At 48.3% G+C, this 27,477-nt stretch overlaps 3 protein-coding genes across 6 annotated transcripts in view; 2 read left to right on the forward strand and 1 right to left on the reverse strand.

The window, feature by feature from the left end:
- LOC140367078 (FSD1-like protein) overlaps window positions 1-6,664 on the reverse strand; it is a 48,908-nt gene extending 42,244 nt beyond the window's left edge. The window contains exon 1 of the mRNA XM_072453400.1: window positions 6,577-6,664. Within this exon, the coding sequence (XP_072309501.1) occupies window positions 6,577-6,591 (15 nt within the window). The 5' untranslated portion in view covers window positions 6,592-6,664. The remainder of the gene's footprint in view (window positions 1-6,576) is intronic.
- A 151-nt stretch (window positions 6,665-6,815) lies between these two features.
- The window catches only part of LOC140367080 (molybdopterin synthase catalytic subunit), a 135,320-nt gene continuing 114,658 nt past the window's right edge, over window positions 6,816-27,477 (forward strand). The window contains exons 1-5 of one of the 3 annotated variants that reach the window (XM_072453404.1): window positions 11,512-11,636; window positions 11,966-12,218; window positions 13,212-13,368; window positions 15,094-15,217; window positions 15,882-15,952. In XM_072453404.1, the coding sequence (XP_072309505.1) occupies window positions 12,098-12,218; window positions 13,212-13,368; window positions 15,094-15,217; window positions 15,882-15,952 (473 nt within the window). In that variant the 5' untranslated portion in view covers window positions 11,512-11,636; window positions 11,966-12,097. Of the gene's footprint in view, window positions 6,893-11,511; window positions 11,637-11,965; window positions 12,219-13,211; window positions 13,369-15,093; window positions 15,218-15,881; window positions 16,230-27,477 lie in introns of those variants that run through there. The other 2 variants (XM_072453402.1, XR_011928099.1) reach the window with 2 other exon arrangements.
- Window positions 17,998-27,477, forward strand: part of apc (APC regulator of WNT signaling pathway) — a 43,849-nt gene continuing 34,369 nt past the window's right edge. Inside the window, exon 1 of one of the 2 annotated variants that reach the window (XM_072453392.1) lies at window positions 17,998-18,206. The gene's annotated coding sequence lies outside the window, so the exon portion shown is untranslated. Of the gene's footprint in view, window positions 18,207-24,191; window positions 24,355-27,477 lie in introns of those variants that run through there. The other variant, XM_072453393.1, reaches the window with a different exon arrangement.

A 27,477-nucleotide genomic window follows, 5' to 3' on the forward strand; every position in this document is an offset into this window, starting at 1 on the left:
AAACAGTTGTTGTGTGGAAACAGTTGTTGTGTGGATACAGTTGTTGTGTGGAAACAGTTGTGTGGATACAGTTGTTGTGTAGATACAGTTGTGTAGATACAGTTGTGTAGATACAGTTGTTGTGTAGATACAGTTGTTGTGTAGATACAGTTGTTGTGTGGATACAGTTGTTGTGTGGATACAGTTGTTGTGTAGATACAGTTGTTGTGTAGATACAGTTGTTGTGTGGATACAGTTGTTGTGTGGATACAATTGTTGTGTGGATACAGTTGTTGTGTGGATACAATTGTTGTGTGGATACAGTTGTTGTGTGGATACAGTTGTTGTGTAGATACAGTTGTTGTGTAGATACAGTTGTTGTGTAGATACAGTTGTTGTGTAGATACAATTGTTGTGTGGATACAGTTGTTGTGTGGATACAATTGTTGTGTGGATACAGTTGTTGTGTAGATACAGTTGTTGTGTAGATACAGTTGTTGTGTAGATACAGTTGTTGTGTAGATTCAGTTGTGTAGATACAGTTGTTGTGTGGATACAGTTGTTGTGTAGATACAGTTGTTGTGTAGATACAGTTGTTGTGTGGATACAGTTGTTGTGTAGATACAGTTGTGTAGATACAGTTGATGTGTAGATACAGTTGTTGTGTAGATACAGTTGTTGTGTGGATACAGTTGTTGTGTAGATACAGTTGTTGTGTAGATACAGTTGTTGTGTGGATACAGTTGTTGTGTAGATACAGTTGTGTAGATACAGTTGTTGTGTAGATACAGTTGATGTGTAGATACAGTTGTTGTGTAGATACAGTTGTTGTGTAGATACAGTTGTTGTATAGATACAGTTGTTGTGTGGATACAGTTGTTGTGTAGATACAGTTGATGTGTAGATACAGTTGTTGTGTAGATACAGTTGTTGTGTAGATACAGTTGTTGTGTAGATACAGGTGTTGTGTGGATACAGTTGTTGTGTAGATACAGTTGTGTAGATACAGTTGTTGTGTAGATACAGTTGATGTGTAGATACAGTTGATGTGTAGATACAGTTGTTGTGTAGATACAGTTGATGTGTAGATACAGTTGTTGTGTAGATACAGTTGTTGTGTGGATACAGTTGTTGTGTTGATACAATTGTTGTGTAGATACAGTTGTTGTGTAGATACAGTTGTTGTGTGGATACAGTTGTTGTGTAGATACAGTTGATGTGTAGATACAGTTGTTGTGTAGATACAGTTGTTGTGTGGATACAGTTGTTGTGTGGATACAGTTGTTGTGTAGATACAGTTGTTGTGTTGATACAGTTGTTGTGTAGATACAGTTGTTGTGTGGATACAGTTGTTGTGTGGATACAGTTGTTGTGTTGATACAGTTGTTGTGTAGATACAGTTGTTGTGTAGATACAGTTGGGTAGATACAGTTGTGTAGATACAGTTGTTGTGTAGATACAGTTGTTGTGTGGATACAGTTGTTGTGTGGATTCAGTTGTGTAGATACAGTTGTTGTGTGGATACAGTTGTTGTGTAGATACAGTTGTTGTGTGGATACAGTTGTTGTGTGGATACAATTGTTGTGTGGATACAATTGTTGTGTGGATTCAGTTGTGTAGATACAGTTGTTGTGTGGATACAGTTGTTGTGTAGATACAGTTGTTGTGTAGATTCAGTTGTGTAGATACAGTTGTTGTGTGGATACAGTTGTTGTGTAGATACAGTTGTTGTGTGGATACAGTTGTTGTGTAGATACAGTTGTTGTGTGGATACAGTTGTTGTGTGGATACAGTTGTTGTGTGGATACAGTTGTTGTGTAGATACAGTTGTTGTGTGGATACAGTTGTTGTGTAGATACAGTTGTTGTGTGGATACAGTTGTTGTGTAGATACAGTTGTTGTGTAGATACAGTTGTTGTGTAGATACAGTTGTTGTGTGGATACAGTTGTTGTGTAGATACAGTTGTTGTGTGGATACAGTTGTTGTGTAGATACAGTTGTTGTGTAGATACAGTTGTTGTGTGGATACAGTTGTTGTGTAGATACAGTTGTTGTGTAGATACAGTTGTTGTGTAGATACAGTTGTTGTGTGGATACAGTTGTTGTGTAGATACAGTTGTTGTGTAGATACAGTTGTTGTGTAGATACAGTTGTTGTGTGGATACAGTTGTGTAGATACAGTTGTTGTGAAGATACAGTTGTTGTGTGGATACAATTGTTGTGTGGATACAGTTGTTGTGTGGATACAATTGTTGTGTGGATACAGTTGTGTAGATACAGTTGTTGTGTAGATACAGTTGTTGTGTGGATACAGTTGTTGTGTGGATACAATTGTTGTGTGGATACAGTTGTTGTGTGGATACAGTTGTTGTGTAGATACAGTTGTGTAGATTCAGTTGTGTAGATACAGTTGTTGTGTAGGTACAGTTGTTGTGTAGATACAGTTGTTGTGTGGATACAGTTGTTGTGTGGATACAGTTGTTGTGTGGATACAGTTGTTGTGTTGATACAGTTGTTGTGTGGATACAGTTGTTGTGTAGATACAGTTGTTGTGTAGATACAGTTGTTGTGTAGATACAGTTGTTGTGTGGATACAGTTGTTGTGTAGATACAGTTGTTGTGTGGATACAGTTGTTGTGTAGATACAGTTGTTGTGTAGATACAGTTGTTGTGTGGATACAGTTGTGTAGATACAGTTGTTGTGTGGATACAGTTGTTGTGTGGATACAATTGTTGTGTGGATACAGTTGTTGTGTGGATACAATTGTTGTGTGGATACAGTTGTTGTGTGGATACAGTTGTTGTGTGGATACAGTTGTTGTGTAGATACAGTTGTTGTGTAGATTCAGTTGTTGTGTAGATACAGTTGTTGTGTGGATACAGTTGTTGTGTGGATACAATTGTTGTGTGGATACAGTTGTTGTGTAGATACAGTTGTTGTGTGGATACAGTTGTTGTGTGGATACAGTTGTTGTGTGGAAACAGTTGTTGTGTGGATACAGTTGTTGTGTAGATACAGTTGATGTGTAGATACAGTTGTTGTGTAGATACAGTTGTTGTGTGGATACAGTTGTTGTGTAGATACAGTTGTTGTGTGGATACAGTTGATGTGTAGATACAGTTGTTGTGTAGATACAGTTGTTGTGTGGATACAGTTGTTGTGTAGATACAGTTGTTGTGTGGATACAGTTGTTGTGTAGATACAGTTGTTGTGTGGATACAGTTGTTGTGTGGATACAGTTGTTGTGTGGATACAGTTGTTGTGTAGATACAATTGTTGTGTGGATACAGTTGTTGTGTGGATACAATTGTTGTGTAGATACAGTTGATGTGTAGATACAGTTGTTGTGTAGATACAGTTGTTGTGTGGATACAGTTGTTGTGTAGATACAGTTGTTGTGTGGATACAGTTGTTGTGTAGATACAGTTGTTGTGTGGTTACAGTTGTTGTGTAGATACAGTTGTTGTGTAGATACAGTTGTTGTGTGGATACAGTTGTTGTGTGGATACAGTTGTTGTGTAGATACAATTGTTGTGTGGATACAGTTGTTGTGTGGATACAATTGTTGTGTGGATACAGTTGTTGTGTGGATACAGTTGTTGTGTAGATACAATTGTTGTGTGGATACAGTTGTTGTGTAGATACAGTTGTTGTGTAGATACAGTTGTTGTGTGGATACAGTTGTTGTGTGGATACAGTTGTTGTGTTGATACAGTTGTTGTGTAGATACAGTTGTTGTGTGGATACAGTTGTTGTGTTGATACAGTTGTTGTGTAGATACAGTTGTTGTGTGGATACAGTTGTTGTGTAGATACAGTTGTGTAGATTCAGTTGTTGTGTAGATACAGTTGTTGTGTAGATACAGTTGTTGTGTGGATACAATTGTTGTGTAGATACAGTTGTGTAGATACAGTTGTTGTGTGGTTACAGTTGTTGTGTAGATACAGTTGTTGTGTGGATACAATTGTTGTGTGGATACAATTGTTGTGTGGATACAGTTGTTGTGTAGATACAGTTGTTGTGTAGATACAGTTGTGTAGATACAGTTGTTGTGTAGATACAGTTGTTGTGTAGAAACAGTTGTTGTGTGGATACAGTTGTTGTGTTGATACAGTTGTTGTGTAGATACAGTTGTTGTGTGGATACAGTTGTTGTGTGGATACAGTTGTTGTGTAGATACAGTTGTTGTGTGGTTACAGTTGTTGTGTAGATACAGTTGTGTAGATACAGTTGTTGTGTAGATACAGTTGTTGTGTAGATACAGTTGTTGTGTGGTTACAGTTGTTGTGTGGATACAGTTGTTGTGTAGATTCAGTTGTTGTGTGGTTACAGTTGTTGTGTAGATACAGTTGTGTAGATACAGTTGTTGTGTGGATACAGTTGTTGTGTGGATACAGTTGTTGTGTGGATACAAATGTTGTGTGGATACAGTTGTTGTGTAGATTCAGTTGTTGTGTGGATACAGTTGTTGTGTGGTTACAGTTGTTGTGTAGATACAGTTGTTGTGTGGATACAGTTGTTGTGTAGATACAGTTGTTGTGTGGATACAGTTGTTGTGTGGATACAGTTGTTGTGTGGATACAGGTGTTGTGTAGATACAGTTGTTGTGTATATACAGTTGTGTGGATACAGTTGTTGTGTGGATACAGTTGTTGTGTGGATACAGGTGTTGTGTAGATACAGTTGTTGTGTGGATACAGTTGTTGTGTAGATACAGTTGTTGTGTGGATACAGTTGTTGTGTGGATACAGTTGTGTAGATACAGTTGTTGTGTAGATACAGTTGTTGTGTAGATACAGTTGTGTAGATACAGTTGTTGTGTAGATACAGTTGTTGTGTAGATACAGTTGTTGTTGTTGTTGTTGTGTGGATAGAGTTGTTGTGTGGATAGAGTTGTTGTGTGGATAGAGTTGTTGTGTGGATACAGTTGTTGTGTAGATACAGTTGTTGTGTGGATACAGTTGTTGTGTGGATACAGTTGTTGTGTGGATACAGTTGTTGTGTGGATAGAGTTGTTGTTGTTGTTGTTGTTGTGTGGATACAGTTGTTGTGTGGATACAGTTGTTGTGTAGATACAGTTGTTGTGTGGATACAGTTGTTGTGTGGATACAGTTGTTGTGTGGATACAGTTGTTGTTGTTGTTGTTGTTGTGTGGATACAGTTGTTGTGTGGATACAGTTGTTGTTGTTGTTGTTGTGTGGATAGAGTTGTTGTGTGGATAGAGTTGTTGTGTGGATAGAGTTGTTGTTGTTGTTGTTGTGTGGATAGAGTTGTTGTGTGGATACAGTTGTTGTTGTTGTTGTTGTGTGGATAGAGTTGTTGTGTGGATACAGTTGTTGTTGTTGTTGTTGTGTGGATAGAGTTGTTGTGTGGATAGAGTTGTTGTGTAGAAACAGGGAACACGGCGTCTGTTTGTGTAACACTGTCCAGCACATCCTGCTCCTGTGTCACATGAGTCAAATGTTTTAGGACTCAAGAGTAGAGGTCACCTGCGGGTACAGGCGGGTCACCTGCGGGTACAGGCGGGTCACCTGCGGGTACAGGCGGGTCACCTGCGGGTACAGGCGGGTCACCTGCGGGTACAGGCGGGTCACCTGCGGGTTGATCCTGTCTCAGGCCAATGAGACGTGCTCAAGTCTCTCACATCTCTATGGCCAAGCATTAAAGGCAATGGACAAAAACACTTGGTTATCACCAGTGAAACGTCCTGAGCAAATACAAAATGATTAGTTTTGACTTATTTTATTTTCAAATCTAAAAACTCAAAATCCTTAATAACGCTGCTTCACCTCCATCTGTGCTGAACTAACCACTCCATCCTCTCCACAGCAGCAGAAACTGTCCCGACCATGACCGTGACCCTAACCCTGACCGTGACCCTGACCGTGACCCTAACCCTGACCGTGACCCTGACCGTGACCCTAACCCTGACCGTGACCCTAACCGTGACCCTAACCCTGACCGTGACCCTGACCCTAACCGTGACCGTGACCCTGACCGTGACCCTAACCCTGACCCTGACCGTGACCCTAACCCTGACCGTGACCCTGACCGTGACCCTAACCCTGACCGTGACCCTGACCGTGACCCTGACCGTGACCCTAACCCTGACCGTGACCCTGACCCTAACCCTGACCGTGACCCTGACCGTGACCCTAACCCTGACCCTAACCGTGACCCTAACCCTGACCGTGACCCTGACCCTAACCGTGACCCTAACCCTGACCGTGACCCTGACCCGACATCAGTCAAGTTAGATTGTATCTATATTAATGTTGTAACTTTTGTATTTTACTGAGCTAATGTTAATAATGAAACGTGTACTTTTATTATGGTGATGTCTTCACCTGCCAGGGACTGTAGATTGAAAGTAGCAGATATGGTCCTGACAAATAAAGACTAAACTCAGAGCCGCGCGGCTCCCGGACCTGCCGTGTGAGCCCCTCCCCCTCCCGTGCACCGGGTCACGCAGGACCCTGGTAGGACCGGGGTCACAGAGGTCACGTATCACAGAGGTCACGTGTCACAGGGACACACCCCCGCCGGGCACGCGCCTCATCGGCCCGGTCCGGCTCGTCAAACAGATCGATACTCGCCTTTTGCGCGTCCATCAGCTCCAGCCCCGGCGGAAGAGAACGTCAGACCTGCACCTGCACTTCCGGTCTAACCTTCACAATAAAAGCAGCGACGGAAAGAACAAAGCTGCAGTTCCTCTTTCCTCCTGAAGGGCGTGCTGCGGAGCTCTGACTGCTGCAGCAGAAGAAAACAGACGTACAGACGTAATGACGTAATGACGGAATGACGCAGGCAGAGCAAACGATCCAAACGCGTGACCGTAAAAGCGCGTGTGGCGCGAGCCTGAACCAGAACCAGAACCAGAACCTCTGACCCGGATCCATGTCCGCAGCCCTGGTGAGTCCTGCCGCACGCGCCTCATGTCACAGGTTCTATACATCATCCTACAACATAAAGATATGAGTTATATGTAACTCGCTCTTGTTTGAGAGAAAAGCATGAGGAGCAGATGATAATAATATAATAATATAATGATATAATGATATAATAATATAATGATACAATGATATAATGATATAATGATATAATGATATAATGATACAATAATATAATGATATAATGATATAATGATACAATAATATAATGATATAATGATATAATAATATAATGATACAATAATATAATGATATAATTATATAACAGATCCATAAGTTACACTAAATTCTATTGAATGTGTTGGTCACTAATCCAAGTTCTGACCTGAGACACTGTCCCGTCCTCAGGGCTCGTGTCATGTGACTCGTGTCATGTGAGAATCCTGTGTGTGTCAGAGGTCAGAGGTCAGAGTTATGACCTCTTCTGTCCACATCTTCTCTATCCACACAAATAAACTAGTCTTATTTTCTCTGATGTCATTATTCAACTCTGGGGCCCGGGGTACAGTCTGGCGGTAATGGACGCGCCGAGGCGTCTGCACATGCTCAGAAGAGTCGAGGCGTCTGCACATGCTCAGAAGAGTCGAGGCGTCTGCACATGCTCAGAAGAGTCGAGGCGTCTGCACATGCTCAGAAGAGTCGAGGCGTCTGCACATGCTCAGAAGAGTCGAGGCGTCTGCACATGCTCAGAAGAGTCGAGGCGTCTGCACATGCTCAGAAGAGTCGAGGCGTCTGCACATGCTCAGAAGAGTCGAGGCGTCTGCACATGCTCAGAAGAGTCGAGGCGTCTGCACATGCTCAGAAGAGTCGAGGCGTCTGCACATGCTCAGAAGAGTCGAGGCGTCTGCACATGCTCAGAAGAGTCGAGGCGTCTGCACATGCTCAGAAGAGTCGAGGCGTCTGCACATGCTCAGAAGAGTCGAGGCGTCTGCACATGCTCAGAAGAGTCGAGGCGTCTGCACATGCTCAGAAGAGTCGAGGCGTCTGCACATGCTCAGAAGAGTCGAGGCGTCTGCACATGCTCAGAAGAGTCGAGGCGTCTGCACATGCGCAGAAGAGTCGAGGCGTCTGCACATGCGCAGAAGAGTCGAGGCGTCTGCACATGCGCAGAAGAGTCGAGGCGTTTGCACATGCTCAGAAGAGTCGAGGCGTCTGCACATGCTCAGAAGAGTCGAGGCGTCTGCACATGCTCAGAAGAGTCGAGGCGTCTGCACATGCTCAGAAGAGTCGAGGCGTCTGCACATGCTCAGAAGAGTCGAGGCGTCTGCACATGCTCAGAAGAGTCGAGGCGTCTGCACATGCTCAGAAGAGTCGAGGCGTCTGCACATGCTCAGAGGAGTCGAGGCGTCTGCACATGCTCAGAAGAGTCGAGGCGTCTGCACATGCTCAGAAGAGTCGAGGCGTCTGCACATGCTCAGAAGAGTCGAGGCGTCTGCACATGCTCAGAAGAGTCGAGGCGTCTGCACATGCGCAGAAGAGTCGAGGCGTCTGCACATGCGCAGAAGAGTCGAGGCGTCTGCACATGCGCAGAAGAGTCGAGGCGTCTGCACATGCGCAGAAGAGTCGAGGCGTCTGCACATGCGCAGAAGAGTCGAGGCGTCTGCACATGCGCAGAAGAGTCGAGGCGTCTGCACATGCTCAGAAGAGTCGAGGCGTCTGCACATGCTCAGAAGAGTCGAGGCGTCTGCACATGCTCAGAAGAGTCGAGGCGTCTGCACATGCTCAGAAGAGTCGAGGCGTCTGCACATGCTCAGAAGAGTCGAGGCGTCTGCACATGCTCAGAAGAGTCGAGGCGTCTGCACATGCGCAGAAGAGTCGAGGCGTCTGCACATGCGCAGAAGAGTCGAGGCGTCTGCACATGCTCAGAAGAGTCGAGGCGTCTGCACATGCTCAGAAGAGTCGAGGCGTCTGCACATGCTCAGAAGAGTCGAGGCGTCTGCACATGCTCAGAAGAGTCGAGGCGTCTGCACATGCGCAGAAGAGTCGAGGCGTCTGCACATGCGCAGAAGAGTCGAGGCGTCTGCACATGCTCAGAAGAGTCGAGGCGTCTGCACATGCGCAGAAGAGTCGAGGCGTCTGCACATGCGCAGAAGAGTCGAGGCGTCTGCACATGCGCAGAAGAGTCGAGGCGTCTGCACATGCGCAGAAGAGTCGAGGCGTCTGCACATGCGCAGAAGAGTCGAGGCGTCTGCACATGCTCAGAAGAGTCGAGGCGTCTGCACATGCTCAGAAGAGTCGAGGCGTCTGCACATGCTCAGAAGAGTCGAGGCGTCTGCACATGCTCAGAAGAGTCGAGGCGTCTGCACATGCTCAGAAGAGTCGAGGCGTCTGCACATGCTCAGAAGAGTCGAGGCGTCTGCACATGCTCAGAAGAGCCGAGGCGTCTGCACATGCTCAGAAGAGCCGAGGCGTCTGCACATGCTCAGAAGAGCCGAGGCGTCTGCACATGCTCAGAAGAGCCGAGGCGTCTGCACATGCTCAGAAGAGCCGAGGCGTCTGCACATGCTCAGAAGAGCCGAGGCGTCTGCACATGCTCAGAAGAGCCGAGGCGTCTGCACATGCTCAGAAGAGCCGAGGCGTCTGCACATGCTCAGAAGAGCCGAGGCGTCTGCACATGCTCAGAAGAGCCGAGGCGTCTGCACATGCTCAGAAGAGCCGAGGCGTCTGCACATGCTCAGAAGAGCCGAGGCGTCTGCACATGCTCAGAAGAGCCGAGGCGTCTGCACATGCTCAGAAGAGCCGAGGCGTCTGCACATGCTCAGAAGAGCCGAGGCGTCTGCACATGCGCAGAAGAGCCGAGGCGTCTGCACATGCGCAGAAGAGCCGAGGCGTCTGCACATGCTCAGAAGAGCCGAGGCGTCTGCACATGCTCAGAAGAGCCGAGGCGTCTGCACATGCTCAGAAGAGCCGAGGCGTCTGCACATGCTCAGAAGAGTCGAGGCGTCTGCACATGCTCAGAAGAGTCGAGGCGTCTGCACATGCTCAGAAGAGTCGAGGCGTCTGCACATGCTCAGAAGAGTCGAGGCGTCTGCACATGCTCAGAAGAGTCGAGGCGTCTGCACATGCTCAGAAGAGTCGAGGCGTCTGCACATGCGCAGAAGAGTCGAGGCGTCTGCACATGCGCAGAAGAGTCGAGGCGTCTGCACATGCTCAGAAGAGTCGAGGCGTCTGCACATGCTCAGAAGAGTCGAGGCGTCTGCACATGCTCAGAAGAGTCGAGGCGTCTGCACATGCTCAGAAGAGTCGAGGCGTCTGCACATGCTCAGAAGAGTCGAGGCGTCTGCACATGCTCAGAAGAGTCGAGGCGTCTGCACATGCTCAGAAGAGTCGAGGCGTCTGCACATGCGCAGAAGAGTCCAGGCGTCTGCACATGCGCAGAAGAGTCCAGGCGTCTGCACATGCGCAGAAGAGTCCAGGCGTCTGCACATGCGCAGAAGAGTCCAGGCGTCTGCACATGCGCAGAAGAGTCCAGGCGTCTGCACATGCTCAGAAGAGTCCAGGCGTCTGCACATGCTCAGAAGAGTCGAGGCGTCTGCACATGCTCAGAAGAGTCGAGGCGTCTGCACATGCTCAGAAGAGTCGAGGCGTCTGCACATGCTCAGAAGAGTCGAGGCGTCTGCACATGCTCAGAAGAGTCGAGGCGTCTGCACATGCGCAGAAGAGTCGAGGCGTCTGCACATGCGCAGAAGAGTCGAGGCGTCTGCACATGCGCAGAAGAGTCGAGGCGTCTGCACATGCGCAGAAGAGTCGAGGCGTCTGCACATGCTCAGAAGAGTCGAGGCGTCTGCACATGCTCAGAAGAGTCGAGGCGTCTGCACATGCTCAGAAGAGTCGAGGCGTCTGCACATGCTCAGAAGAGTCGAGGCGTCTGCACATGCGCAGAAGAGTCGAGGCGTCTGCACATGCGCAGAAGAGTCGAGGCGTCTGCACATGCGCAGAAGAGTCGAGGCGTCTGCACATGCGCAGAAGAGTCGAGGCGTCTGCACATGCGCAGAAGAGTCGAGGCGTCTGCACATGCTCAGAAGAGTCGAGGCGTCTGCACATGCTCAGTGGATGCGCCTCGCTCGACGCCGAAAACGCAGAAATCATAGACCTTGTCGCTGTGTCACAGGTCAAAGTGCTGTACTTCCTGTCTCTGTGTCGCTGTGTCACAGGTCAAAGTGCTGTACTTCCTGTCTCTGTGTCGCTGTGTCACAGGTCAAAGTGCTGTACTTCCTGTCTCTGTGTCGCTGTGTCACAGGTCAAAGTGCTGTACTTCCTGTCTCTGTGTCGCTGTGTCACAGGTCAAAGTGCTGTACTTCCTGTCTCTGTGTCGCTGTGTCACAGGTCAAAGTGCTGTACTTCCTGTCTCTGTGTCGCTGTGTCACAGGTCAAAGTGCTGTACTTCCTGTCTCTGTGTCGCTGTGTCACAGGTCAAAGTGCTGTACTTCCTGTCTCTGTGTCGCTGTGTCACAGGTCAAAGTGCTGTACTTCCTGTCTCTGTGTCGCTGTGTCACAGGTCAAAGTGCTGTACTTCCTGTCTCTGTGTCGCTGTGTCACAGGTCAAAGTGCTGTACTTCCTGTCTCTGTGTCGCTGTGTCACAGGTCAAAGTGCTGTACTTCGCTCGGAGCGCTGACCTCACAGGGCTCAGGGAGGAGCCTGTTTCTGTGCCCACGCCCATCAGTGGACGTAGTCTGTGGACGGAGCTACAGCGCCGCCACCCTAGGTCTGACCCCTGACCTCCGACCCCTGTGTTCACTCCGTCATGCTAGTCATTAGCTTCACTCTGACGTCAGCTGTAGCTTTAGTCACATTTATGTGAAATAGACTTTAGTAAAGTTAAGGCAAAGTAAACACATTTCTGTTTATTCAGTTAATCTTGTGTTGGGCTTAGATGACCTCTGACCTCTGTCTGACCTCTGACCTCTGTCTGACCTCTGTCCTCGGTCTGACCTCTGACCTCTGTCTGACCTCTGACCTCTGTCTGACCTCTGTCCTCGGTCTGTCCTCAGTCTGACATTTGTCCTCAGTCTAACCCTTGACCTCTGTCCTCAGTCTGTCGGCACTGCAGGGGGCACTGGTGCTCGCTGTGCGACAGGAGTTTGTTGCCGTTGACGACGATCAGCTGCTGTTGCTCGGCGACGGAGACGAGGTGGCCGTGGTCCCGCCCCTCAGTGGAGGCTAGTCATGACAGAGCAGCGTGATTGGCCCAAAGACACGTTCAAGCTGAGCTCTGATTCGTTGTCGCCGCAGGAAGTGATCGAGTCCGTCCAGAGTCCAAAGTGTGGAGCCGTTTCTGTTTTCATCGGTGAGAACTGTCTGTGTCCGTCATGCTAGCTATGCTGTGTTAGCTATGCTATGTTAGCTATGCTATGTTAGCTTCACTGTCATTATTTAAACAGTATTAACATTTTCTGCCAGTTGTAGTCACAAACTCCCCCTCCACCCTGAGACACTGCACAGAGAAGCTGACTCTCGTCTTTTTAACACCTCCTTGGAGCAGCATGCGTTTGTGCAGGCGCTCAGCGAGCAGCGCGCGATTGTGCAGGCGCTCAGCGAGCAGCGCGCGATTGTGCAGGCGCTCAGCGAGCAGCGCGCGATTGTGCAGGCGCTCAGCGAGCAGCGCGCGATTGTGCAGGCACTCAGCGAGCAGCGCGCGATTGTGCAGGCGCTCAGCAAGCAGCGCGCGATAGTGCAGGCGCTCAGCGAGCAGCACACGATTGTGCAGGCGCTCAGCTTAGAGGGAACAGAGCTTGACAGTCTGTAAAGCTCTGTTCCCTCTAAGCTGAGCTGACTGAGGGGGTCGGACAGGGCTGTGCTTGGTCCCTTCTGTTGTTTGATTTGTACTTGAAACCATTGGCTACACACATTAGACAATCAGAGCCAATCAAACAGCCCCTGCAGCTGGTGTCTTATCATGTGACACATTGACTTCATGACATTGGTCCAATGTCTGGAGACAAACTGAACTTCTTCTTCTCCTTCTCCTTCTCCTTCTCCTCCTTCTTCTCCTTCTCCTTCTCCTCAGTAGTTTATGTGTTACCGTAGTAACAGGTCAGTCTTTGTGCAGAGGTTTCTGAGCTAAACCTGGACAAGTAGATAAATATGATATTCATTCATTTTTGTTTGAGTAGATATAATATTGAAATGCATATTTCTGGAGGTGAAGACAACATTTGTGGAAACTGAAGATCCAAATGAAGAATAAAGTATATTTCTTTGCACGTTTTGCTCATGTATTTGAGCTGTAGTGGAACAATGACCCACACACTTCTAGAATGTTCTGTCTTCTCGGTCTCAGGGACGACTCGCGAGGATCTTCTCGACGGTCGGAAGGTGATTGGTCTGGAGTATGAGGCGTACGAGTCCATGGTCCAATCAGAGCTCTCTAAACTGAGCTGTGTCATCAGAGAGCACTGGCCTAACGTACAGCACATCTGCCTCCACCACAGGCTCGGGTGAGCATCAAGCATGTTAAAAACATGGCAATACCACGCTAAAGACATGGCAATAACACGCTAAAGACATGGCAATAACACGCTAAAGACATGGCAATAACACGCTAAAGACATGGCAATAATACGCTATAAACATGGCAATACAACGCTAAAGACATGGTAATAACACGCTAAAGACATGGTAATACCACGCTAAAAACATGGCAATACCACGCTAAAAACATGGCAATACAACGCTAAAGACATGGTAATAACACGCTAAAGACATGGTAATACCACGCTAAAAACATGGCAATACCACGCTAAAAACATGGCAATACCACGCTAAAGACATGGCAATAACACGCTAAAGACATGGCAATAACACGCTAAAGACATGGCAATAATACGCTAATGACATGGCAATAATACGCTAATGACATGGCAATAACACGCTAAAGACATGGCAATAATACGCTAATGACATGGCAATACCACGCTAAAGACATGGCAATAACACGCTAAAACATGGAAATAACACGCTAAAAACATGGCAATACAACGCCAAAGACATGGCAATAACACGCTAAAGACATGGGAATACCACGCTAAATACATGGCAATAACACGCTAAAGACATGGCAATAATACGCTAAAGACATGTCAATAACACGCTAAAGACATGGTAATAACACGCTAAAGACATGGTAATACCACGCTAAAAACATGGCAATACCACGCTAAAAACATGGCAATACAACGCTAAAGACATGGTAATAACACGCTAAAGACATGGTAATACCACGCTAAAAACATGGCAATACCACGCTAAAAACATGACAATACCACGCTAAAGACATGGCAATAACACGCTAAAGACATGGCAATAACACGCTAAAGACATGGCAATAATACGCTAATGACATGGCAATAACACGCTAAAGACATGGCAATAATACGCTAATGACATGGCAATACCACGCTAAAGACATGGCAATAACACGCTAAAACATGGAAATAACACGCTAAAAACATGGCAATACAACGCCAAAGACATGGCAATAACACGCTAAAGACATGGGAATACCACGCTAAAAACATGGCAATGACACGGTAAAGACATGAAATATAACACGCTAAAGACATGGCAATACCACGCTAAAAACATGGCAATACCACGCTAAACACATGGCAATAACATGCTAAAGACATGGGAATACCACGCTAAAGACATGGCAATAATACGCTAAAGACATGGCAATAACACGCTAAAGACATGGCAATAATACGCTAAAGACATGTCAATAACACGCTAAAACATGGCAATAACATACTAAAAACATGGCAATAACGTTGGCAATGCTTTAGAACACGTCCTGTCCTGCTTTAGAACACGTCCTGTCCTGCTTCAGAACATGTCCTGTCCCGCTTTAGGACACGCCCTGTCCCGCTTTAGAACACGTCCTGTCCTGCTTCAGAACATGTCCTGTCCCGCTTCAGAACATGTCATGTCCCGCTTTAGAACACGTCCTGTCCCGCTTCAGAACATGTCCTGTCCCGCTTTAGAACACGTCCTGTCCCGCTTTAGGACACGCCCTGTCCCGCTTTAGAACACGTCCTGCTGCCCAAATGAAATGAATCTCACCACATTGTTTGTCACGTGTGGCACAAACTCTCATCACCTGGAAATGTAACCTGATCAACACAAGACACGCCCCTGACTCTCTGCTTTGCTCTGATTGGCAGGTGGGTGGCGGTGGGCGAGGCCAGTGTTGTCTTGGCGATCTCGGCTCCCCATCGGAGGGACTCTGAAGAAGCGGTTCAGTTTTGTGTGACGCAGCTCAAGGCCCTGGTGCCCATCTGGAAGAAGGTACGAACCATTCTCTGTTTCTGTCCCGAGGCAGCCTCAGACTCAAGGTCATCAGGGGGTCCAGCAGGGGGTCCAGCAGGGGGTCCAGCAGGGGGTCCAGCAGGGGGTCCATCAGAGGGTCCAGCAGGGGGTCCATCAGGGGTCCATCAGGGGTCCATCAGGGGGTCCATCAGGGGTCCATCAGGGGGTCCATCAGGGGGTCCATCAGGGGTCCATCAGGGGTCCATCAGGGGGTCCAGCAGGGGTCCATCAGGGGTCCATCAGGGGTCCATCAGGGGGTCCATCAGGGGGTCCAGCAGGGGGTCCAGCACGGGGTCCAGCAGAGGATTCATCAGGGGATCCAATAGGGGGTCCAGCAGAGGGTTCATCAGGGGGTCCAGTAGGGGGTCCAGCAGGGAGGAGGTGAAGGACTTGAGGTGAGGGAGGACCAGGCGCTCAAATGACTTCATGACAGACGTCAGTGCCACAGGTCTGTGGTCATGTGTTAAAAATGCCAGTGAAGACAGGAGTCAGCTGGCCTGCACAGTGTCTTAAGGTGGAGGGAGTGACACTGTCTGGCCCAGCAGCTTTTCAGGGGATTTACAAAATAGATTAAAATCATAACATTGTGATCTAGTCATTATTTACTAGAGAAGCTGCAGGACAAACGGCTCCTTGTGTCCAGGAGGTGTTTGAGGAGGGACCGAGTCGCTGGAATGAAAACTCTGAGTGCAGCTGGAGCCAGAAGCACCAGAGGCAAACCAGGACGGGAGCAGGAGCAGGAGCAGGAGCAGGACCAGGACCAGGACCAGGACCAGGACCAGGACCAGGAGCAGGACCAGGACCAGGACCAGGACCAGGAGCAGGAGCAGGAGCAGGAGCAGGAGCAGGACAAGGAGCAGGACCAGGACCAGGACCAGGACCAGGACCAGGACCAGGACCAGGAGCAGGACCAGGACCAGGACCAGGAGCAGGACCAGGACCAGGACCAGGACCAGGACCAGGACCACACACCTGAGCCCACCAGACACAGCTCCACCTTCTGCAGAAAACACTTGTGATAATAAAGATATGTTTGAGCGTCTGAGTCTGACTTTAGTCACTTTGACACAAGAACATTTGTCTTAAGGAAACATGAGCTTTTTAACGAGCTTTCTTCATCTTCCCTCCCTCCTTCCTCCCTCTCTCCCTCGTCCCCTCCCTTCCCTCCCTCCCTCCCTTCCCTACTCCCTTCCCTCCTCCCCTCCCCTCCCTCCTCCCCTCCCTCCGTCGTCCCCTCCCTCCCTCGTCCCCTCCTTCTTCCCCTCCCTCCCTCTTCCCCTCCCTCGTCCCCTCCCTCCCTCCTCCCTTGTCCCCTCCCTCCCTCCTCCCTTGTCCCCTCCCTCCCTCCTCCCTTGTCCCCTCCATCCTCCCTCCATCCATCCTCCCTTGTCCCCTCCCTCCTCCCTTGTCCCCTCCCTCCCTCCTCCCTTTTCCCCTCCCTCCCTCCCTCCCTCCTCGTCCCCTCCCTCCTCCCTTGTCCCGTCCATCCTCCCTCCCCCCATCCATCCTCCCTCGTCCCCTCCCTCTCTCCCTCCCTCCCCCCTCCTTCCCCTCTCTGTCTCCCTCCTCCCTCTTCCCCTCCTCCCTCCCTCCTCCTTCCCCTTGTCCCCTCCCTCCTCCCTTGTCCCCTCCATCCTCCCTCCATCCATCCTCCCTCGTCCCCTCCCTCCTCCCTCTCTCACTCCCTCCTCCCTTGTCCCCTCCTCCCTTGTCCCCTCCCTCCCTCCTCCCTTGTCCCCTCCCTCCCTCGCTTGTCCCCTCCCTCCCTCGCTTGTCCCCTCCCTCCTCCCTTGTCCCCTCCCTCCCTCCCTCCTCCCTTGTCCCCTCCCTCCCTCCTCCCTTGTCCCCTCCCTCCTCACTTGTCCCGTCCATCCTCCATCCCTCCTTCCTCCCCCCCTCCTTCTTCCCCTCCTCCCCTCCCTCTCTCCCTCTTCCCCTCGTCCCCTCCCTCATCTCCTCCTCCCTCCCTCCTCTCTCTTCCCCTCCTCCCTCCTCCCTTGTCCCCTCCCTCCCTCCTCGTCCCCTCCCTCCTCCCTTGTCCCGTCCATCCTCCCTCCCCCCATCCATCCTCCCTCGTCCCCTCCCTCCTCCCTCCTCTCTCTTCCCCTCCCTCCCTCCCTCTTCCCCTCCTCCCTCCCTCATCTCCTCCTCCCTCCCTCCTCTCTCTTCCCCTCCTCCCTCCCTCATCTCCTCCTCCCTCCCTCCTCTCTCTTCCCCTCCTCCCTCCCTCTTCCCCTCCCTCCCTCCCTCTTCCCCTCGTCCCCTCCCTCATCTCCTCCTCCCTCCCTCCTCTCTCTTCCCCTCCTCCCTCCTCCCTTGTCCCCTCCCTCCTCCCTTTTCCCCTCCCTCCCTCCTCGTCCCCTCCCTCCTCCCTTGTCCCGTCCATCCTCCCTCCCCCCATCCATCCTCCCTCGTCCCCTCCCTCCTCCCTCCTCTCTCTTCCCCTCCCTCCCTCTCTCTTCCCCTCCTCCCTCCCTCATCTCCTCCTCCCTCCCTCCTCTCTCTTCCCCTCCTCCCTCCCTCCCTCCCTCTCTCCCTCTTCCCCTCGTCCCCTCCCTCATCTCCTCCTCCCTCCCTCCTCTCTCTTCCCCTCCTCCCTCCTCCCTTGTCCCCTCCCTCCTCCCTTTTCCCCTCCCTCCCTCCTCGTCCCCTCCCTCCTCCCTTGTCCCGTCCATCCTCCCTCCCCCCATCCATCCTCCCTCGTCCCCTCCCTCCTCCCTCCTCTCTCTTCCCCTCCCTCCCTCCCTCATCTCCTCCTCCCTCCCTCTCTCGCTTCACTTCCGATCCCTTCCTAAAATGGCGGCGGTTCGTTTTGCGGCCTGTGGCTAAACTTTGTCAAACTTCTTTTCTTGGAGTTTGTGATGAAAGTGCACTTCTGTTCCCGCTCCTGACGCCCCGTGGTCTCTCCCGGGGATGTGCACTTCTGTGTGACCGTGTGAAGAGTCACGTTCAGCGGATACAGACAAAGGTACACTAGCCTTTAGCCGCTAACCGCTAGCTCCGGGCTAACGGATGTTTTGGTCCCGTTTGGTCACATTTGAGCCGTTTCCTGCGAAAAGGAGACAGAAACTCTCACGGGGCTCATCCCGGAGCACACACGAAGACATGTGAGCTTTGCTGTCATGTAAGTGTAAAAATAATGGGATTATAGTTAGCTGTTATTAGCCGTTAGCTGTCAGCTTTGCTGTAGAGTCTTTAAACTCCGTGAATAGGTCTGAACCAGGTCTGAGTCCATATACACGTAGAAAAGGACTGTCATAGTAAAGCTCAGGCCCAAACGAGTCCTGCTTTAGACCTGCTTTAGACCTGCTTTAGTCCTGCTTTAGACCTGCTTTAGAACTGCTTTAGTCCTGCTTTAGTCCTGCTTTAGTCCTGCTTTAGATCTGCTTTAGTCCTGCTTTAGTCCTGCTTTAGTCCTGGTTTAGACCTGCTTTAGACCTGCTTTAGACCTGCTTTAGTCCTGCTTTAGATCTGCTTTAGACCTTCTTTAGATTTGCTTTAGTCCTGCTTTAGTCCTGCTCTAGTCCTGTTTTAGACCTGCTCTAGTCCTGCTCTAGACCTGTTTTAGTCCTGCTTTAGTCCTGCTCTAGTCCTGCTTTAGACCTGCTTTAGTCCTGTTTTAGTCCTGCTTTAGTCCTGCTTTAGACTTTGTTTAGGCCCTATTTAGTCCTGGTTTAGACCCTCTTTAGTCCTGCTTTAGACCCGGTTTTGACCGGCTTTAGACCTGCTTTAGACCTGCTTTAGTCCTGGTTTAGACCCTCTTCAGACCTGGTTTAGACCCTCTTTAGTCCTGCTTTAGACCTGGTTTAGACCCTCTTTAGACCTGGTTTAGACCCTCTTTAGACCTGGTTTAGACCCTCTTTAGACATGGTTTAGACCTGGTTTAGACCCTCTTTAGACCTGATTTTGACCCTCTTTAGACCTGGTTTATCTTTAGACCTGGTTTAGACCCTCATTAGACCTGGTTTAGACCCTCTTTAGGCCTGGTTTAGACCCTCTTTAGACCTGGTTTATCTTTAGACCCGGTTTAGACCCTCTTTAGACCCTCTTTAGACCTGATTTAGACCTGTTTTAGTCCTGCTTTAGTCCTGCTTTAGACCTGCTTTAGACCTATTTTAGTCCTGTTTTAGTCCTGCTTTAGACCTGCTTTAGTCCTGCTTTAGACTTTGTTTAGGCCCTATTTAGTCCTGGTTTAGACCCTCTTTAGCCCTGCTTTAGTCCTGCTTTAGACCTGCTTTAGATCCTCTTTAGTCCTGCTTTAGACCTGGTTTATACCCTCTTTAGACCTGGTTTAGACCCTCTTTAGTCCTGCTTTAGACCTGGTTTAGACCCTCTTTAGACCTGGTTTAGACCCTCTTTAGACCTGGTTTAGACCCTCTTTAGACCTGGTTTATCTTTAGACCTGGTTTAGACCCTCTTTAGACCTGGTTTATACCCTCTTTAGACCTGGTTTAGACCCTCTTTAGACCTGGTTTAGACCCTCTTTAGACCTGGTTTATACCCTCTTTAGACCTGGTTTAGACCCTCTTTAGACTTGGTTAAGACCCTCTTTAGACCTGGTTTATACCCTCTTTAGACCTGGTTTATACCCTCTTTAGACATGGTTTAGACCTGGTTCAGACCCTCTTTAGACCTGGTTTAGACCCTCTTTAGACCTGGTTCAGACCCTCTTTAGACCTGGTTCAGACCCTCTTTAGACCTGGTTTAGACCCTCTTTAGACCTGGTTTATACCCTCTTTAGACCTGGTTTAGACCCTCTTTAGTCCTGCTTTAGACCTGGTTTAGACCCTCTTTAGACCTGGTTTAGACCCTCTTTAGACCTGGTTTATACCCTCTTTAGACCTGGTTTAGACCCTCTTTAGACTTGGTTAAGACCCTCTTTAGACCTGGTTTATACCCTCTTTAGACCTGGTTTATACCCTCTTTAGACCTGGTTTATACCCTCTTTAGACCTGGTTTATACCCTCTTTAGACCTGGTTCAGACCCTCTTTAGACCTGGTTTATACCCTCTTTAGACCTGGTTTATACCCTCTTTAGACATGGTTTAGACCCGGTTCAGACCCTCTTTAGACCTGGTTTAGACCCTCTTTAGACCTGGTTCAGACCCTCTTAAGACCTGGTTCAGACCCTCTTTAGACCTGGTTCAGACCCTCTTTAGACCTGGTTTATACCCTCTTTAGACCTGGTTTAGACCCTCTTTAGTCCTGCTTTAGACCTGGTTTAGACCCTCTTTAGACCTGGTTTAGACCCTCTTTAGACCTGGTTTATACCCTCTTTAGACCTGGTTTATACCCTCTTTAGACCTGGTTTATACCCTCTTTAGACCTGGTTTATACCCTCTTTAGACATGGTTTAGACCTGGTTCAGACCCTCTTTAGACCTGGTTCAGACCCTCTTTAGACCTGGTTTAGACCCTCTTTAGACCTGGTTCAGACCCTCTTTAGACCTGGTTTATACCCTCTTTAGACCTGGTTTAGACCCTCTTTAGTCCTGCTTTAGACCTGGTTTAGACCCTCTTTAGACCTGGTTTAGACCCTCTTTAGACCTGGTTTATACCCTCTTTAGACCTGGTTTATACCCTCTTTAGACCTGGTTTATACCCTCTTTAGACCTGGTTTATACCCTCTTTAGACATGGTTTAGACCTGGTTCAGACCCTCTTTAGACCTGGTTCAGACCCTCTTTAGACCTGGTTTAGACCCTCTTTAGTCCTGCTTTAGACCTGGTTTAGACCCTCTTTAGACCTGGTTTAGACCCTCTTTAGACCTGGTTTATACCCTCTTTAGACCTGGTTTAGACCCTCTTTAGACTTGGTTAAGACCCTCTTTAGACCTGGTTTATACCCTCTTTAGACCTGGTTCAGACCCTCTTTAGACCTGGTTTATACCCTCTTTAGACCTGGTTTATACCCTCTTTAGACATGGTTTAGACCTGGTTCAGACCCTCTTTAGACCTGGTTTAGACCCTCTTTAGACCTGGTTCAGACCCTCTTTAGACCTGGTTCAGACCCTCTTTAGACCTGGTTCAGACCCTCTTTAGACCTGGTTTAGACCCTCTTTAGACCTGGTTCAGACCCTCTTTAGACCTGGTTCAGACCCTCTTTAGACCTGGTTTATACCCTCTTTAGACCTGGTTTATACCCTCTTTAGACATGGTTTAGACCCGGTTCAGACCCTCTTTAGACCTGGTTTATACCCTCTTTAGACCTGGTTTATACCCTCTTTAGACATGGTTTAGACCTGGTTCAGACCCTCTTTAGACCTGGTTTAGACCCGGTTCAGACCCTCTTTAGACCTGGTTTATACCCTCTTTAGACCTGGTTTATACCCTCTTTAGACATGGTTTAGACCTGGTTCAGACCCTCTTTAGACCTGGTTCAGACCCTCTTTAGACCTGGTTTAGACCCTCTTTAGACCTGGTTTAGACCCTCTTTAGACCTGGTTTAGACCCTCTTTAGACCTGGTTTATCTTTAGACCTGGTTCAGACCCTCTTTAGACCTGGTTCAGACCCTCTTTAGACCTGGTTTAGACCCTCTTTAGACCTGGTTTAGACCCTCTTTAGACCTGGTTTATCTTTAGACCTGGTTTAGACCCTCTTTAGACCTGTTTTAGACCTGTTTTAGTCCTGCTTTAGTCCTGCTTTAGTCCTGCTTTAGACCTGCTTTAGACCTGTTTTAGTCCTGTTTTAGTCCTGCTTTAGACCTGTTTTAGACCTGTTTTAGTCCTGCTTTAGACTTTGTTTAGACCCTCTTTAGTCCTGCTTTAGACCCGGTTTTGACCGGCTTTAGACCTGCTTTAGTCCTGGTTTAGTCCTGCTTTAGACCTGCTTTAGATCCTCTTTAGTCCTGCTTTAGACCTGGTTTATACCCTCTTTAGACCTGGTTTAGACCCTCTTTAGTCCTGCTTTAGACCTGGTTTAGACCCTCTTTAGACCTGGTTTAGACCCTCTTTAGACCTGGTTTATACCCTCTTTAGACCTGGTTTAGACCCTCTTTAGACTTGGTTAAGACCCTCTTTAGACCTGGTTTATACCCTCTTTAGACCTGGTTTATACCCTCTTTAGACATGGTTTAGACCTGGTTCAGACCCTCTTTAGACCTGGTTCAGACCCTCTTTAGACCTGGTTCAGACCCTCTTTAGACCTGGTTCAGACCCTCTTTAGACCTGGTTTAGACCCTCTTTAGTCCTGCTTTAGACCTGGTTTAGACCCTCTTTAGACCTGGTTTAGACCCTCTTTAGACCTGGTTTATACCCTCTTTAGACCTGGTTTAGACCCTCTTTAGACTTGGTTAAGACCCTCTTTAGACCTGGTTTATACCCTCTTTAGACCTGGTTTATACCCTCTTTAGACCTGGTTTATACCCTCTTTAGACCTGGTTTATACCCTCTTTAGACATGGTTTAGACCTGGTTCAGACCCTCTTTAGACCTGGTTCAGACCCTCTTTAGACCTGGTTTAGACCCTCTTTAGACCTGGTTTATACCCTCTTTAGACCTGGTTTAGACCCTCTTTAGTCCTGCTTTAGACCTGGTTTAGACCCTCTTTAGACCTGGTTTATACCCTCTTTAGACCTGGTTTATACCCTCTTTAGACCTGGTTTATACCCTCTTTAGACCTGGTTTATACCCTCTTTAGACATGGTTTAGACCTGGTTCAGACCCTCTTTAGACCTGGTTTAGACCCTCTTTAGACCTGGTTCAGACCCTCTTTAGACCTGGTTCAGACCCTCTTTAGACCTGGTTCAGACCCTCTTTAGACCTGGTTCAGACCCTCTTTAGACCTGGTTTAGACCCTCTTTAGACCTGGTTCAGACCCTCTTTAGACCTGGTTCAGACCCTCTTTAGACCTGGTTTATACCCTCTTTAGACCTGGTTTATACCCTCTTTAGACATGGTTTAGACCCGGTTCAGACCCTCTTTAGACCTGGTTTAGACCCTCTTTAGACCTGGTTCAGACCCTCTTTAGACCTGGTTTATACCCTCTTTAGACCTGGTTCAGACCCTCTTTAGACCTGGTTTAGACCCTCTTTAGACCTGGTGCAGACCCTCTTTAGACCTGGTTCAGACCCTCTTTAGACCTGGTTTAGACCCTCTTTAGTCCTGCTTTAGACCTGGTTTAGACCCTCTTTAGACCTGGTTTAGACCCTCTTTAGACCTGGTTTAGACCCTCTTTAGACCTGGTTTATACCCTCTTTAGACCTGGTTTATACCCTCTTTAGACCTGGTTTATACCCTCTTTAGACCTGGTTTATACCCTCTTTAGACATGGTTTAGACCTGGTTCAGACCCTCTTTAGACCTGGTTTAGACCCTCTTTAGACCTGGTTTAGACCCTCTTTAGACCTGGTTCAGACCCTCTTTAGACCTGGTTTATACCCTCTTTAGACCTGGTTTATACCCTCTTTAGACATGGTTTAGACCCGGTTTATACCCTCTTTAGACCTGGTTTATACCCTCTTTAGACCTGGTTTATACCCTCTTTAGACATGGTTTAGACCTGGTTCAGACCCTCTTTAGACCTGGTTTAGACCCGGTTCAGACCCTCTTTAGACCTGGTTTATACCCTCTTTAGACCTGGTTTATACCCTCTTTAGACATGGTTTAGACCTGGTTCAGACCCTCTTTAGACCTGGTTTAGACCTGGTTCAGACCCTCTTTAGACCTGGTTCAGACCCTCTTTAGACCTGGTTCAGACCCTCTTTAGACCTGGTTCAGACCCTCTTTAGACCTGGTTTAGACCCTCTTTAGACCTGGTTCAGACCCTCTTTAGACCTGGTTTAGACCCTCTTTAGACCTGGTTCAGACCCTCTTTAGACCTGGTTTAGACCCTCTTTAGACCTGGTTCAGACCCTCTTTAGACCTGGTTCAGACCCTCTTTAGACCTGGTTTAGACCCTCTTTAGACCTGGTTCAGACCCTCTTTAGACCTGGTTTAGACCCTCTTTAGACCTGGTTTAGACCCTCTTTAGTCCTGCTTTAGTCCTTTATTGTGAGGCAGTTTTTGCCTGACAGCGGCCCCTCCCCCTGTGTGCTCTGTGATTGGCTGTGGTGTGTCACATGACTCCTCTTCCTCTGCACACCGCTCTCTCTCGTCTCTTCAGCAGACACACAGCGATGGGGTGAGTCCTCATTTTTGACCATTTTGACCACAAATCCTGCCCTGAACCCACCCTGAACCCGCACCCTGGTCGAGAAGGGGCCCGGGGCCAGAGGCAGGGGCCCGGGGCCAGAGGCAGGGGCCCGAGGCCAGAGGCAGGGGCCCGGGGCCAGAGGCAGGGGCCCGGGGCCAGAGGGGGGCACGCAGGAAGATGGGCATCAGGGCGGGGGCCAAAACTGGGGCAGAATGACACTGTGCTGCTTTTATTGTGTGTGTGATGACAGCGGCACAAAAGGAGAGGAAGGATGGAGGGATGAAGGAGAGATGTGAGGAGACAAAAGGAGGAGGAGAGGGTGAGGAAAATGGAGGTAGAGGAGGATGATGGGAGAGAGGAGGAGGAGGGGGGATGCAGTGAGGATGGAGAAAATGGCCGCCGAAGAGCACTGATGAGCTGCAGGAGAAGAGTCTGCTTTAGTCCTGCTTTAGTCCTGCTTTAGTCCTGCTTTAGTCCTGCTTTAGTCCTGCTTTAGTCCTGCTTTAGTCCTGCTTTAGACCTGCTTTAGTCCTGCTTTAGTCCTGCTTTAGTCCTGCTTTAGACCTGCTTTAGTCCTGCTTTAGTCCTGCTTTAGACCTGCTTTAGTCCTGCTTTAGTTCTGCTTTAGTCCTGCTTTAGTCCTGCTTTAGTCCTGCTTTAGACCTGCTTTAGACCTGCTTTAGTCCTGCTTTAGACCTGCTTTAGTCCTGCTTTAGACCTGCTTTAGTCCTGCTTTAGACCTGCTTAAGTCCTGCTTTAGTCCTGCTTTAGACCTGCTTTAGTTCTGCTTTAGACCTGCTTTAGTCCTGCTTTAGTCCTGCTTTAGACCTGCTTTAGTTCTGCTTTAGACCTGCTTTAGTCCTGCTTTAGACCTGCTTTAGTCCTGCTTTAGTCCTGCTTTAGACCTGCTTTAGTTCTGCTTTAGACCTGCTTTAGTCCTGCTTTAGACCTGCTTTAGTCCTGCTTTAGTCCTGCTTTAGACCTGCTTTAGTCCTGCTTTAGTCCTGCTTTAGTCCTGCTTTAGACCTGCTTTAGTCCTGCTTTAGTCCTGCTTTAGTTCTGCTTTAGTCCTGCTTTAGTCCTGCTTTAGACCTGCTTTAGACCTGCTTTAGTCCTGCTTTAGTCCTGCTTTAGTCCTGCTTTAGACCTGCTTTAGACCTGCTTTAGTCCTGCTTTAGACCTGCTTTAGACCTGCTTTAGACCTGCTTTAGTCCTGCTTTAGTCCTGCTTTAGACCTGCTTTAGACCTGCTTTAGACCTGCTTTAGACCTGCTTTAGACCTGCTTTAGTCCTGCTTTACTCCTGCTTTAGACCTGCTTTAGACCTGCTTTAGACCTGCTTTAGACCTGCTTTAGTCCTGCTTTAGACCTGCTTTAGACCTGCTTTAGACCTGCTTTAGTCCTGCTTTAGACCTGCTTTAGTCCTACTTTAGACCTGCTTTAGGCCTGTTTTAGACCTGCTTTAGACCTGCTTTAGTCCTGCTTTAGTCCTGCTTTAGTCCTGCTTTAGTCCTGCTTTAGACCTGCTTTAGTCCTGCTTTAGACCTGCTTTAGACCTGCTTTAGTCCTGCTTTAGTCCTGCTTTAGTCCTGCTTTAGACCTGCTTTAGTCCTGCTTTAGGCCTGCTTTAGGCCTGTTTTAGACCTGCTTTAGTCCTGCTTTAGTCCTGCTTTAGTCCTGCTTTAGTCCTGCTTTAGACCTGCTTTAGTCCTGCTTTAGACCTGCTTTAGTCCTGCTTTAGACCTGCTTTAGACCTGCTTTAGACCTGCTTTAGTCCTGCTTTAGTCCTGCTTTAGACCTGCTTTAGTCCTGCTTTAGTCCTGCTTTAGACCTGCTTTAGACCTGCTTTAGACCTGCTTTAGACCTGCTTTAGTCCTGCTTTACTCCTGCTTTAGACCTGCTTTAGTCCTGCTTTAGACCTGGTTTAGTCCTGCTTTAGACCTGCTTTAGTCCTGCTTTAGACCTGCTTTAGTCCTGCTTTAGTCCTGCTTTAGTCCTGCTTTAGTCCTGCTTTAGACCTGCTTTAGACCTGCTTTAGACCTGCTTTAGTCCTGCTTTAGACCTGCTTTAGACCTGCTTTAGACCTGCTTTAGACCTGCTTTAGTCCTACTTTAGACCTGCTTTAGACCTGCTTTAGTCCTGCTTTAGACCTGCTTTAGACCTGCTTTAGGCCTGTTTTAGACCTGCTTTAGTCCTGCTTTAGACCTGCTTTAGACCTGTTTTAGACCTGCTTTAGTCCTGCTTTAGACCTGTTTTAGTCCTGTTTTAGTCCTGTTTTCGTCCTGCTTTAGTCCTGCTTTAGTCCTGCTTTAGTCCTGCTTTAGTCCTGCTTTAGACCTGCTTTAGTCCTGCTTTAGACCTGCTTTAGTCCTGCTTTAGACCTGCTTTAGTCCTGCTTTAGTCCTGCTTTAGACCTGCTTTAGACCTGCTTTAGTCCTGCTTTAGACCTGCTTTAGTCCTGCTTTAGACCTGCTTTAGACCTGCTTTAGACCTGCTTTAGACCTGCTTTAGTCCTGCTTTAGACCTATTTTAGACCTGCTTTAGTCCTGTTTTAGTCCTGTTTTCGTCCTGCTTTAGTCCTGCTTTAGTCCTGCTTTAGTCCTGCTTTAGTCCTGCTTTAGTCCTGCTTTAGTCCTGCTTTAGACCTGCTTTAGACCTGCTTTAGACCTGCTTTAGTCCTGCTTTAGACCTGCTTTAGACCTGCTTTAGACCTGCTTTAGTCCTGCTTTAGTCCTGGTTTAGACCTGCTTTAGACCTGCTTTAGACCTGCTTTAGTCCTACTTTAGTCCTGCTTTAGTCCTGGTTTAGACCTGCTTTAGTCCTGGTTTAGACCTGCTTTAGACCTGCTTTAGACCTATTTTAGTCCTGCTTTAGTCCTGCTTTAGTCCTGCTTTAGTCCTGCTTTAGTCCTGGTTTAGACCTGCTTTAGACCTGCTTTAGTCCTACTTTAGACCTGCTTTAGTCCTGCTTTAGACCTATTTTAGACCTGCTTTAGGCCTGTTTTAGACCTGTTTTAGTCCTGTTTTAGTCCTGTTTTAGTCCTGTTTTAGTCCTGCTTTAGTCCTGCTTTAGACCTGCTTTAGTCCTGCTTTAGTCCTGCTTTAGTCCTGCTT

The sequence above is a fragment of the Eucyclogobius newberryi genome, unplaced genomic scaffold (assembly GCF_026437365.1).
Source record: "Eucyclogobius newberryi isolate DKJ021-1_F unplaced genomic scaffold, fEucNew1.0.hap1 SCAF_2, whole genome shotgun sequence".
Classification (NCBI taxonomy): domain Eukaryota; kingdom Metazoa; phylum Chordata; class Actinopteri; order Gobiiformes; family Gobiidae; genus Eucyclogobius; species Eucyclogobius newberryi.